A 13,662-nucleotide genomic window follows, 5' to 3' on the forward strand; every position below is an offset into this window, starting at 1 on the left:
CCCATTGTTATCTTCCCCAAGGATGTGAACAGGGGCTGTGTCTGTTTTATTCACTGCTGCATCCTCAGGGCCTGGACCAGTGCCTGGCCCTTGGAAGCACTTAGTAAACATGAGATAAAGGGACAGCGAGTTCTGATGTGTAACTGGGGAAGAAGGGAGATGTTTCATGATACCGGAAGAGAAAGGGTCACAGTCCACAAGCAGAAATAAGGAGCATGCAGAGAACAGCATGAGTCCCTGTAGTTAGAAGAGAGAGGACCAGACAGGAAGGACTGTGAACTGCGCATACTCGAACTAGTGCTGTGTCTGATGTGGTTGACCCTGAATACACATTTGTTCTAGGGGAGCTCTACCACTGAACTCCATCCCCAGCCCTTTTAATTTTTATTATGAAACAGAGACTTGCTAAGTTGCCCAGGTTGTCTCAAACTTGTGAGTCTCCTGCTCGGACTCCTGAGTTGCTGAGATTACAGACCGCCACCCCCTGCTGCTTTACTGTTATTTTTAATTCTTTAAATTAACAATTGACAATGAGCTGGGGATATAGCTCAATAATAGAATGCTTACCTAGCATACATGAGGCCCCAGGTTCAATCCTCAACACTGGGGGAAAAAAAGATTTAAAAGAATGTTCAGTGCATAGGGTATAAGAAGTAGTAACAATCTACTACCCAACTGAAGATGGTGTCTCTCATCCCCATTTTTCTTAAATTTTATCACATATTTCCCTTCTACACATTATTTTCAGGATTTTTTTTCAGATTTTTTAATATCATGCAAGTTGAATCTTGAATATATACATGCATATATACGTATACAGATATATGCATGTATATATATGACCTGTTGACCTACTTTATTGGCCCATTTAAGTTTTTAAATCATGTTGCTTTGTCTAGCTATTCATTATTTTTGCTACTAAAAAGTATTTCATTATATGAATATGCTGCAATGTATTTTTCTCTTTTAAGACATACATGACAGTAGAATGTATTTTGACATTATACATACATGGTGTATAACTTCCCATTCTTGTGGTTGTACATGATATGGAGCTACACTGGTCATGTATTCATATATGAATCTAAGGAAAGTTATGTCAAATTCATTCTATCATCTTTCCTATTACCATCCCCCCTCCCTTTCTTTCATTCCCCTTTGTCTAACCCAATAAACTTCTTTCTTCCCCCACTTATTGTATGTTAGTATCCACATATCAGGGAGAACATTTGGCCTTTGATTTTGGCTTATTTCACTTAGCATGATGTCTTCAGATCCATCTATTTACTGGCAAAAGCAGTAATTTCATTTTTCTTTATGGCTGAGTAATATTCCATTGCGTGTATATACCACGTTTTCTTTATCCATTCATCTGTTGAAGGGCACCTAGGTTGGTTCCATAGCTTAGCTATTGTGAATTGAGCTGCTATAAACACTGACATGGCCACGTCACTGTAGTATGCTGACTTTAAGTCTTTGGGTATATACTGAGGAGTGGGAGAACTGGGTCAAATGGTGGTTCCAGTACAAATTTCCTGAGAACTCTCCATACCTGCAATGTATTTCTACACTCACTTTTCATGAACTCTTATTTGGCCTCCCTTCTCAAGTCAAATTAGCTATTACAAGTGAGGTTGCTAAGATCATTCTTGTGCGTGTCTCCTGATGCATGCATGCAAGAGATTCACTAGGGTTCAAACTAGCAATGGAACTATGAAGCCAGAGTGAGTGCACATCTTCACTGTTGTAAGGCTTCTGTCCTCTGCCACTGCCTAACAATGCCTCCCCAAACTGGTGGCTTAACAGAGGCTCTTTTTTTTTTTTTTTTTTTCAGTACTGGGGATCAAACTCAGGGCCTTGTGCTTGCGAGGCAAACACTCTACCAGCTGAGCTATCTCCCCAGCCCTTAATAGAGGCTCTTAATTGGATGACGGAAGTGTTCCAAAGTTCTGGTGATGGTTGCTCAATTTTTCAAATGTACTAAAAATCATTCACTCAAATGAATTTTATGGTATGTAAATGATGCCATAATTATACCGTAAAAATTGTTTTTAAAAAACTAAACTTGGGGCTGGGGTTGTGGCTCAGTGGTTGAACCTTTGTCTAGCACACATGAGGCACTGGGTTCGATCCTCAGCACAGCATGAAAATAAATAAAGGTACTGTATCCATCTACAGCTAATTTTTTTTTTAAACTAAGCTTAAAATAATAATGTGGGGCTGGAGCTGTGGCCCAGTGGCAAAGCACTTTTTGCCTAACATGTGTGAGATACTGGGCTTGATTCTCAGCATCACATAAAAATAAATAAAGGCATGCTGTCCATGTACAACTACAAAAATTTTTTTTTAAAATAATGTGAAAGGAGGGGAAAAAAACTAAAACAATAATGGTCATTTATTTTGTTCAAGGATCCGCTGTTTGGGCGGAGACTAGCAGGGATGATTCATCTGCTCCCAGCAGCATTATTCACTGAGGTTCACTGAACTGGAGGATTCAACCTCCAGTGTCCGCATGTGGCTGCTCTTGGGTCCTAGCTGGCAAGGAGACACCGCCTGGCCCCATGGGCTTCCCGACAACATGGTGGCTGGGCCCCAAGAACAGGGTGCTGGCTTCTGACCTAGCTTGGAAGTCCCAGAATGTCACTTCTGCTGAATTCTATTGACCAAACCAAGGCCAGCCCTGGTGCAAGAAGGAAAGACTCAACCTCTCAAAGGGAAGAAGAGCAGAACACGTGACCACGTATCCCACAAGGCAACGCCAGCTGATGGCCACGAGGCAGCACCAGGATCACTTGCACCCTAGGATATGCTCTTTAACCTCACCAGCACTTTGGGTGGGAATTAAAGAATACCTTGTAGCTAAATTGTAGTTCCCTAATTTCTAAGAAATAGGACACTTTTTCAAGTGGTTATTGATTGTTCCCATTTCCTCTTCTGTGAAGTGCTTTGCTCACGTTTTTTACCCATTGTATTATAAGGTACTCTGTCTTATTTGTAGAAATTCTTTGTATATTCTCAATACTAATCCTTCGTCAGTTATATAAATGCGAATACATGTACAGTTCCAGGGCTGGCTTCATGCTTGCTTTATGGTAGCTCTGGATGAACAGATGTGGTGCAATTTCAAGACACTTTCTATTTCTTAAGTCAATTAAATCAAAGCCATTCTGCCTATTTTTTTTTCCTCTTTTTTTCTTTTTTTGAGATAGGATCTCACTATGAGGCTCAGACCAGTCTCACACTCCTGGACTCGGGCGATCCGCCCACCTCTGTCTCCCAAATGCCTGAGACTACAGGCATGGGCCAGGACACCAAGATAAAGTTATTCTGTCTTATTTGTCACTTCATAATATAATAATTTACAATCTTGTCATTTCAGGGAAGAAGGGTGCTACACAATATCTGTACCAGTTGAAATATCAGACCTCATTGTGGAAAAGGCAAGAACTCTTGCACAAATTGGATTCAAGGTGAACAGAGAGGGAGACTCGAACTCAGACTTCATCAAGCAGAGGACTCAGAGGAGCCTAACTAAAGATTTGACCATGGGCTGGGGAGATAGCTCAGTTGGTAGAGTGCCTGCCTCGCAAGCACAAGGCCCTGGTTTCAATCCCCAGCACCACAAAAAAAAAAAAAAAAAAAAGATTTGGCCAAAGGACAGTCTTTGTCAGTGCCCTAGAAATTCTAGCAAATTATGGAACACTAAGCAGAGGTCATGGAAACACCCAACTTCTAACCAGTTGGTCAGAAGTACAAAGGTCCAGATTTTCCATCCTCATTTGCATTGGAGATAGTCATGTGGGACTGAGCCCCCTGCTTGTGGGATCTGACACCAACTCCACCTTGATAGCATCAGATTTTTGTTTTAAGATGGGGTCTCACTCGCCTCAATAGCAGCTATCTGGTCACAAAGGTCAGAAAATAAGGGATATCGTTCAACCTTGTCATTTGAGGACATAAGAAATTCTTTTGTTTCAGATCACAAGAAAACCATTCACCCAACTTGGCCTCTAATGTTCCAGCACACATCAGAGCGCTCTGTATCCAGGATGCAATGGCGAAGTTCTGACGTCCATCCCTGCAAAATGGAATCTCTTCCTAATTTTGTGTACTTGAATTTCAGGAAAAAGACAATTGAGAACTCTTGTAATAAATAAATCCCTAACTACAAAGACTCAAATCAAAATATCCTCTTGATTACCTACCCATCAGATCCTGCATTAGTAACCAGGGGTGAATGGCAAGTTTCCCTTCAAAAAAATGATAAGCAGGACATGGTAGCGCATGCCTGTAATCCCAGTACTCAGGAGGCTGAGTGTTATGGTTTGAATGGGAGGTGTCCCCCAAAAGCTCATGTGTGAGACAATGAAAGGTTTAGAGGTAAAATGATTGGGCTGTCAGAGGATGATTAGTTTAAGGCTGTCATCATAACTGGATGGTAAATGAAGGCAGGTAGGATGTAGCTGGAGCAGGTGGGCAGTGGGGGTGTGCCTCTGGGGTTTATATGTTGAGTCTCTCTCTGCTTCCTGGCCATCTTGTGAACTGCTTCACTCCATGCCATACTCTTCCACCATAATTTTGTTTGTTTTGTTTTTGTTTTTGTTTTTGTACTGGGGATTGAACCCAGGGATGTTAACCACTGAGCCACATCCTCAGCCCTTTTTAAGTATTTTATTTAGAGACAAGTTCTCACTGAGTTACTTAAGGCCTGGCTAAATTGCTGAGGCTGGTTTTGCAATCCTCCTGCCTCAGCCTCCCAAGCCGCTGGGATTATAGGCGTGCGCCACCGCAACTGGCCACCATGATGTTCTGCCACACCTCAAGCCCTGAGGAATGGAACTGGCTCTCTGTGGAATGTGACCTCTGAAACTGTGAGCTTCAAATAAAATTTTCATCCTCTAACATTGTTCTTTTCAGGTCTTTTAGTCACAGCAGCAAAAAAGCTGACTAAAACACTGAGGCAGTTCAAGGCCAGCCTCAGCAACTTAGTGAGGCTCTGAGCAGGAGATTTAGCTCAGTTGGTAGGGTGCTTGCTTTGAAAGCATGAGACCCTGGGTTCAATCCCCAGCACTGCAAAAAATATATATAAAATAAAAAATCGAGTGTGGGGTCTCCATGGTGGCAGTGTAGCTGCTCCGGGTGCAGGAGGCGGTGGACTCCATGGTGAAAAGTGTGGAGAGGAAGAACATCTGGAAGATGCGGGGTCTCATGTTCAGGCTCAGCGCCAGCTGCTGTGACGACAGCCAGGCTTCCATGCAGCAGGTGCACCAGTGCATTGAGGATGACCATGAGCCTCTGGCTCAAGCCCAGGCCTTGGTGACCAATGAGTTGGAGAAGTTCCAGGACCATCTGGCCAGGTGTACCATTCAGTGCAACTACAAAGCCAAGGATTCAACAGGTGCTGGGCGTAAGGAGCTTCCGGTGAAGCGGCAGCAGGACAGTCGTGTGTCCGAGTGTGTGGATGACCACAGGCACCTCATCCCAACTATGACCAAGAAGATGAAAGAGTCTCTCTCATCCATTGGGAAATAAAAGTTCTTGCCAGTGGCCACTGGGGCTGAGAGCAGGAATCTATTGAAAAAGAGGAATGGGAGTTTTAGTCTTTGAAGCAAAGTTTATGAATGAAGAAACTAAGGATGGCAACAAGTTTCAGGCATATAAAACTTGACTCTGGACACTGATTCCTTTATGTTTTGATCCAAGAAAGTGAAGTAGAAAAAAAGAACGGTACTAAAATTTGAGTGAAAGGAGAGCCTTTTAGAGCCTAAATTTCACATGGTCCTGAGAGTGGAGTGGAGAGCTCCTTTGTACCAAGCCAGAGCCCCCAAGGTAACAAGCAGATTCTTACAACACAGGTTCCTGCAGGACGGCCGGTTCCTCTGGACTGCCAGTGAGCTGGTAGGGTTTGAAGAGAGGTGTTTCTGTTTGTTGCCAACCTCCTATTACCAGAAGCATCAGACCATTTTCCATAAGCCGTAAAACAAAATCCAGGAGATCAATAATCTAGAAGGAGGAAAAGGTTTCCAGGTCTTTATTTTGTTTGGTAGTTTTTTTATGTACAAGGCATTAAGTGGATTTAAGATGTGAATTTGAGAAGAAGAGTAGTTTGATAAGCACTTGGAAAGGTTCCTTGTGTATACCCTTTCTGACTATCAAGATATGGATTTCTTGAAATTCTTATTGCATCTCTCAGCTGGGAGAACACTGCAAAAATCATGAGAGACAATGTCACATTAAGTATGGAAAGCAGAGTTTCCACCACCAGCGTATGTGCCCTGAGGCTTTCTGCAGCAAAGTGATGGGATAATCTTTCCCCCTTGAAGAGAAAGGAATTTTGATTGTGATACATACACTAGTATCTGGAAATAAACAGTAAAATAGGGACTGTTTCCTAGCTAAGAAAGTTATGAAGTACTTGGAAGGGGAAAAAATGGGTTTCATGGAACAGAAGCCTAAATCCATCATTGCTTACTTAGTTCCAGCATTGCAGCAGATAATCCCCTGATAACAGGAAAGTTTAAAAAGTAAACAGCTTGGACTCGGACAAGCTGTCACACACACACACACACACACCCCTCTTTGAAAGCAAAGGAGGGGAACCCCACACAGAATCCTTTACCAAATACCATTTTGCCTGGGGCCTTTGCAACATGCAATGTTCTTGTCCCAACGTGGCACCTTCTCTTCTGAATAAGGAGCATGTTTGTCTTTTTACCAACTTATTACTTGAAATGATAACATAGCCTGTCGGTTTGCTCTGGCAAGGCTGTGATATATTTTCCTAGTGGTTTGGTTTTAAAATAAATAGTTTCATTGTTTCCCTAAAAAATAAATAAATAAATAAGAAGAAGGGCTTGGGATCTGGTTCAGTGGCTAAGCACCCCTGGGTTTACTGCCTGGTACTTAAAAAAAAGATAATGGGAGATTGTCTTGGTCCATTTTCTGTTGCTGTAACAAAATACCTGAGACTATGTAATTTACAAAGAATAGAAGTTTATTTGGCCCATAGTTCTAAAAACTGAGAAGTCTCAAAGGATGGTGCTTGCATCTTCTTTAGCTGCCTACATCCCATTCAGCTAGGATGCAGAGACCAGTAGGGCACCAAAGTGAGGGAAGGAGGCCTCATTTTACAGAGAGCACAGCCCTTACCACTTTATGCCTCACCCTAACTCCAGTCCTGCCCTCAGGACTGAAGGAGTGGTTCACGGATGAGTTGAGAATTCCCCTTGGGCAAAACCCAATCATCTGCCCACTGGAGCCAGGGCTTGCCAAGGTAATCCAAACTACCTCCAGCAATTTTTTTAAAAAATGAGCAAACTGCACTTTCTGGGTTCCCCCTCCTTTCAGAAGGGTAGTCCTTTTCTGGGCCTGTGCTGGGCACTAGAGGGAGGATGAGAGCAGTCAGGGTCCTTCCAGTAGCCTTAGATGCACCAGTGACACTGTGACTCCAGAGAATTCTGCTCGTGCATGAAGCGGGCTGGGGGTACCAGGGATTGAACCCAGAGGCACTCAACTACTGAGCCACATCCCCAGCCCTATTTTGTATTTTATTTAGAGACAGGGCCTCACTGAGTTGCTTAGTGCCTTGCTTTTGCTGAGGCTGACTTTGAACTTGCGATCCTCCTGCCCCAGCCTCCCAAGCCACTGGGATTACAGGTGTACGACACTGTGCCTGGCAGAAGGGTTCACTTTTGAAGAGCAGAATCCAATGAGACAGGGAAGGCCCTCAGGACCAAGGGACTGAGAGAGACACAGAACAGGGACATAGAATCAGTCTGGTCAGGAGTCCTGCTTTGGAAAGCTTGACAGTGCTGGAAAAGGCGAGAATCCTCACAAATCAGAACTCAAAGGGTCACCCTTAGACTTTGGTAAACAAAAGGGAAGCAAAGGTGGGCTTTCATTACAGGAGAGACATGTTATTTAAAAAAAAAAAAAATTGTCCTCACAGCTGCATGGAAAGGATTTGGGAAGAGAGAAAAGAAAAAGAAGGTGATCCCCTCCTCCCTTGGGATCCCAGGCCAGTCACTGCCACATGCCCCTCCTTTACTAAAAGGGGATTCCTGTGCATACACAGCCCAAAGGTGGAGGCAGAGTGCAGTTCTAGATTGATGTGTGCACTCATAGTTCAAAGGAAAAATATTTAAAAACCTCTCTGGGCCTGTGTCTTTAAAAAAAAAAAAAGGGGGGGGGGATTTGAACAGGTAGTCTTCAAATACATTTCTAGGCGGGAAGGTCTTTGCTCACACTAAGCCCTACCCAGGTGAAGTACGCAGGCTGCACAGACTGAAGAGAACACTGGTCACACCTGCCTGCCTTGTTGAGGTTACCTGGACTCACAGGGTTCGCCTTCTCTCAGGAGTGCGTGCGAGTGTTCAGCCAATACTTGCTGCATTGCTTGAAAAGAGAGATGCATGATCAATAATTCAGGAGGGAACACGTGTGTGGCCCTGTTCCTTAACAAGGAGAGCAACTCATTCATTTAAAACATACTTACGAATCCAATCGACAAATGGGCTAAGGAAATGAATAGACACTTCACAGAAGAAGATCTACAAGCAATCAACAAACATATGGAAAAATGTTCAACATCTCTAGTAATAAGAGAAATGCAAATCAAAACCACCCTAAGATTCCATCTCACCCCAATTAGAATGGCGATTATCAAGAATACAAGCAACAACAGGTGTTGGCGAGGATGTGGGGAAAAAAGTACACTCATACATTGCTGGGGGGGTTGCAAATTAGTGCAGCCACTCTGGAAAGCAGTGTGGAGATTCCTTAGAAAACTTGGAATGGAACCACCATTTGACCCAGCTATCCCACTCCTTGGCCTATACCCAAAGGACTTAAAATCAGCATACTACAGAGATACAGCCACATCAATGTTCATAGCTGCTCAGTTCACAATAGCCAGATTGTGGAACCAACTTAGATGTCCTTCAATTGATGAATGGATAAAGAAACTGTGGTGTATATATACAATAGAATATTACTCAGCCATAAAGAATAATAAAAATATGGCATTTGCAGGCAAATGGATGAAATTGGAGAATATCATGCTAAGTGAGATAAGCCAATCTCAAAAAACGAAAGGACGAATGATATCGCTAATAAGTGGATGATGACACATAATGGGGGGTGGGAGGCGTTAGTGTTAGGGTTAGAGTTAGGGTTAGGGAGAGGGGCAAGAATGGAGGAAGGAAGGACTGTATAGAGGGAAAAGAGGGGTGGGAGGGGTGGGGGGAAGGGAAAAATAACAGAATGAATCAAACATCATTGCCCTATGTAAATGTATGATTACACAAATGGTATGCCTTTACACCATGTACAAACAGAGAAACAACATGTATCCCATTTGTTTACAATAAAAAATAAATAAATAAATAAAAAATAAAAAAAATAAAACATACTTATGCCCATCCTCAGCCTGACCAGCATTGCAGGAGATAATCCAAGGGGAAGCAGGGAGAGCTACGGGTGTGAAGTTCCTTGTGATGATTTTTATAATAATGAAACATTGGGGACCACCAAGAGAGAACCGGGTTTGGATACTGAAGTGCAATACTAGTAAACCTGGGACTCAGTGATGTTAGACATCCACTGAGCAATCGTCGTGAAAACTGGAGTAATGTGGAGAAGAGGAAGATGCAGACTACACTAAGGGGCAGGGCTGCGGCTCAGTGGTAGGGTGCTTGCCTGGCATGTTGAGGCACTGGGTTTGATCCTCATATACATAAATGAACAAAATAAATGTCCATCGACAACTTAAAAAAAAACTACTCCAAGGGAGGCCAGCAGGAGTCAAACGTGCTTCCCCTGCGTTTCTTCTTTCTCCTTCCGGGGTCTTTTCTCAGTTTCTCCTATGTTGCCATGAGAACATGGAAACAGGGAGTGGGTTGCTTAGGGAGACGGACGATGGTGATTTTTTTTTTTTTTTTTTTTCTGCTTTTGAATCCTTGTTTGGGCAGGGGGTCGCAGAAGCCAGGCATAAAGAAAGGTAGCAGAGTTCCTGCCTGTGGGCAAAGCGCACAAAGGGCACAGCTCCTAGGGCCATTCCATGGGGCCCAGCAGCACCTGGTTCCCGATGGGCTCGGGCCCTGGGAAGCAGCTATCTGGATCTGTAACTAGCCGTGAGGACAGGGCCCACAGCAGGCACTTGATGAATGTTGTGACATTAAGCGTTCCTTTCCCACGCGAGGCTTTGAGGTTCTGGCTTTCAAAGTCCACTGTGGCTGACAAGCTGAGATTACTGAACAAACAGCAAAGGGAACTGACGGCAAGAGAAGCCCGCTTTCAACTATTTCTGTTTAACAAGTACTTGGTGAAACTGTAAAAGGATATTTAGAACCACAAAAAGTAGGCCAAGGGTAAGAAAAACTCTTCATACCCAAGAGAATTCAGCTGACCAAATTAAGTCTGATCCAGGATAAACAGCTCTCATCTGGAAATCGAGCAGTTCCAGAAAGCACCATCCAAAGGGAAAAAGACCCATGATGTTGATCTGCATAATTATATAACCCCTCAGAGTGGCGGGAAGCAGCCTCGTCCTGCACCGCGCCTGGGGAAGGTAAAACGGCACCAGCAAACTCAGGCTCCCTCAAGAAAATAGCAGCTCAGTCCTCGAAGAAAACTTTGTTTCTAAAAGAACCAAAACAAAACAAAACAAAAACCTTTGTTACTGTAGAGAAACCGGGCTCCTGTTCCCTTTGCCATGAGCTAGACCAACCTCAATCAGTTTCCCGTGCTCACGCGGCATCCAAAGCCCCAAACGAGGTTCAATTATCAGCTCCCTCCAATAGGAATAACTCAACTACTCAGGCGCCCAGCGTTGCATACAAGAAAACACCTTGGAATTAAACAAACAGCTATTGCAAAAAGATAAAGGTCGTTCATGGTATGTTTCGTGAAGAAAAGCAGGGACAGGGGTATCGCTTCATGGTTGAGCACTTAGCTGGCATGCAGGAGACCCTGGTTCAAGGCCCAGTCACGGAAGGGAAAGAGCATTATTGTTGTCCTCTTAAAAGTCAATTTACAACATCAAACTAAATCCCAAATGGTAAGAGGGAGGGAAAACAAATTTACTTTCTCCAACACATGTACAAATTGAGGCTTGAAGTTAAAAGCAGGGAATCGAAGTGATATTTGTATGTTCACATTCGTAGCAGCAATTCATCCTTTTTGTATTTTGGCGGGAGCAAGGGGGGAGGCGCTGCGGATTGAACCCAGGAGTACTTTTACCACTGAGCTACATTCCCAGCTCTTTTTATGTTTTATTTTGAAATGGGGTCTAGCTAAGTTGCCCTCGCTGGCCTCCAACTTGCAATCCTCCTGCCTCAGCCTCTCAGACATTTAGATTTATAGGTGTGCACCACCACACGCAGGCATGGCAGCATTCAAGGGCCAAGAGGTGGAAGGAATCTGTTCATCTGTCTCTCAACAGATGAACAGATAATCTGGTATACACATATAATGTGTATACACATACAATGGAATGGTATTCAGCCTTAAAAAGAAAGGAAATTCTCACCCATACTACAAAATGGATGAACCTTTAGGGCATGTGAACAAGTCAACCACAATAAGACAAGTGCCATATGATTCCTCTTAAGTGAGGTACCCTGAATAGTCAAAATCAGAAAGACAAAAAGTAGCCCAGAAAGTAGACCCTGGTTGTTAGGGGCTTGGGGGAGAGGCCCAGGGAGTTAGTGTTTAACAGGTGCAGAGCTTCATTCTGGAAGATGAGAGAGTTTTGGAGATGGACGGTGACATCGCGACACAACAATGTGAATTTGCTAATGCCACAGGGATACACACCATAAAATGGTTAAGATGGCAAATTTATGTCATATGTATTTTGCTGCGATTTTTTTTTTAAATCCAGGCTTGATTCCACATCAATGATTCCACATTAAGATTCTATCTCAATGATGGAAAAGTTTCTAACTTTGTTTTCTACTCTTACTGATGACATTATATAAGTCACTCTTTATACATGTTAATTTTTGGCATATAAAGGACACTTGTTATATCATATTATATATAATCAACACATAGGAGTCAACCTAAATAATTATGAAGAGGTTGTTCTGTCGTTATCATTTTTTTTTCTTTCGCATTTCTGGAGATTAAACCCAGGGCCTCACAAATATTAAGCATGTGCTCTACCACTGAGCTACACTTCTAACCCTTATTTTTAATTTTGTTATTTACTTTATTTTATTTATTTTAATTTTATTTATTTTTGGTGCTGGGGATTGCACCGAGAGGCACTTTACCCCTGAGCTACATTCCCAGCCCTTTTTATTTATTTATTTATTTTTGTTTTGACACATGTTCTCACTAAATTGCTTAGGGCCTTGCTAATTTGCCAAGGCTGGCCTCAGACTGCGAATTCTCCTGCCTCAGCCTCTTGAGCCTCTGGGATTACAGATGTGCCCACTGTGCCTGGCTCCAATCTTTTAACTATCTATGGAAATTAATCTTTTTGTTTCTCTCACTCATCCAATAATAGTCATGACAGTCAAGCATGTGGTATATGCCAATAATCCCAATTACATGGGAGGCAGAGGTAGGAGGATCACAGTTTGAGGCCAGCCTAGGCAACATAAGACACTGTCTCAAAATAAAATTAAAGAAAGGGCTGCAGATGTAGCTCAGAAAAAAATAACAGTTATTACTAACATATTAAACAATTACTTGTATGCCAGGAAATGTGCTAAAAAGCTTAACATACTTCATGTAGTTAATCTTAATATATTGATGTTATTATTTTTCCTGATTTTTGGAAGAAAAACTCCAAGGTGGAACTCCAATTCAGACCACACATAATCTATAACACAAAATAGCCCAAGGGTTAAGAAGCCCAAGAGTTAAGGAACTGGAAAAGGCACTTAGAGGGGATGGGGTGTAGCTCAGTGGTGGAGTGTGTGCTTGGCCTGTTCAAGGCCTTGGGTTTGAGACCTGGAACTGTGCTCATGCGTGTGATCGCAAAAGGGCCACCCATTACCCTTCACCCACCCACACAAACTTGTTTTCTGAACCATTTGAGGGTAGGTTGCCCACCTCGTGTTCCTTTACCCTGAACACGCAATGCGGGGCTGGGGTGTAGCTCTGCGGTAGAGCACTTGCTTGGCATGCGCGAGGCCGTGGGTTCAATCCCTAGCACCACAAAAATGCATACGGCCTCTTGAGTTTCCTCATGGTCGACACCTGGCTTCCCCTAGAGCAAATGATCCCAGAAAAACAGCAATGCCTCCCGTGATCTAGTCCTGAAGCCACAGTGTCACCTCCCCCATGTCTGGTCATTAGAAACAAGAGTCGGTAGGTCTAGCCCACATTCCAACAGAGGAGAATAAAGCTCCGACTTTTATTTTAAAGCTCCTACACTTGAAGTAAGAATATCAAAGTATTTCTTGACTATTTTAGAGCCATTATAAGAACCGATTGATGATTCTTACTCAATTAAATCTTCTGATAACTGCAAAAATATTGCTTTTTCTGACTACCTTGTATTATTTTTGAAATAAATCCTGGCATCGTATTTCACCTATAATAGTTAAGAATATATATTACTATAAGATAAATACTTTTTACGTTTGTGCCTTAAAAAATATCTTACTGTTAGCAAATAACAAATCAGTATTTAAATTTGCACTTGTTGGG

General features: G+C 42.8%; 1 protein-coding gene across 1 annotated transcript; it reads left to right on the forward strand.

Moving 5' to 3' along the window:
• Positions 1-5,139: 5,139 nt before the first annotated feature.
• LOC124990217 (protein FAM136A-like) lies at positions 5,140-5,532 on the forward strand. Its single transcript, XM_047559954.1, has one exon. The coding sequence runs from the start codon at positions 5,161-5,163 to the stop codon at positions 5,530-5,532; it is 372 nt and encodes a 123-aa protein (XP_047415910.1). The 5' UTR covers positions 5,140-5,160.
• The last annotated feature ends 8,130 nt before the right edge of the window (positions 5,533-13,662 follow it).

Source organism: Sciurus carolinensis, chromosome 8 (assembly GCF_902686445.1).
Source record: "Sciurus carolinensis chromosome 8, mSciCar1.2, whole genome shotgun sequence".
Taxonomy (NCBI): Eukaryota; Metazoa; Chordata; class Mammalia; order Rodentia; family Sciuridae; genus Sciurus; species Sciurus carolinensis.

Bases quoted from the DNA above. Each gene is read 5' to 3' on its own strand.
- LOC124990217 (XM_047559954.1), top strand. From the start codon at position 5,161: ATGGTGAAAAGTGTGGAGAGGAAGAACATCTGGAAGATGCGGGGTCTC.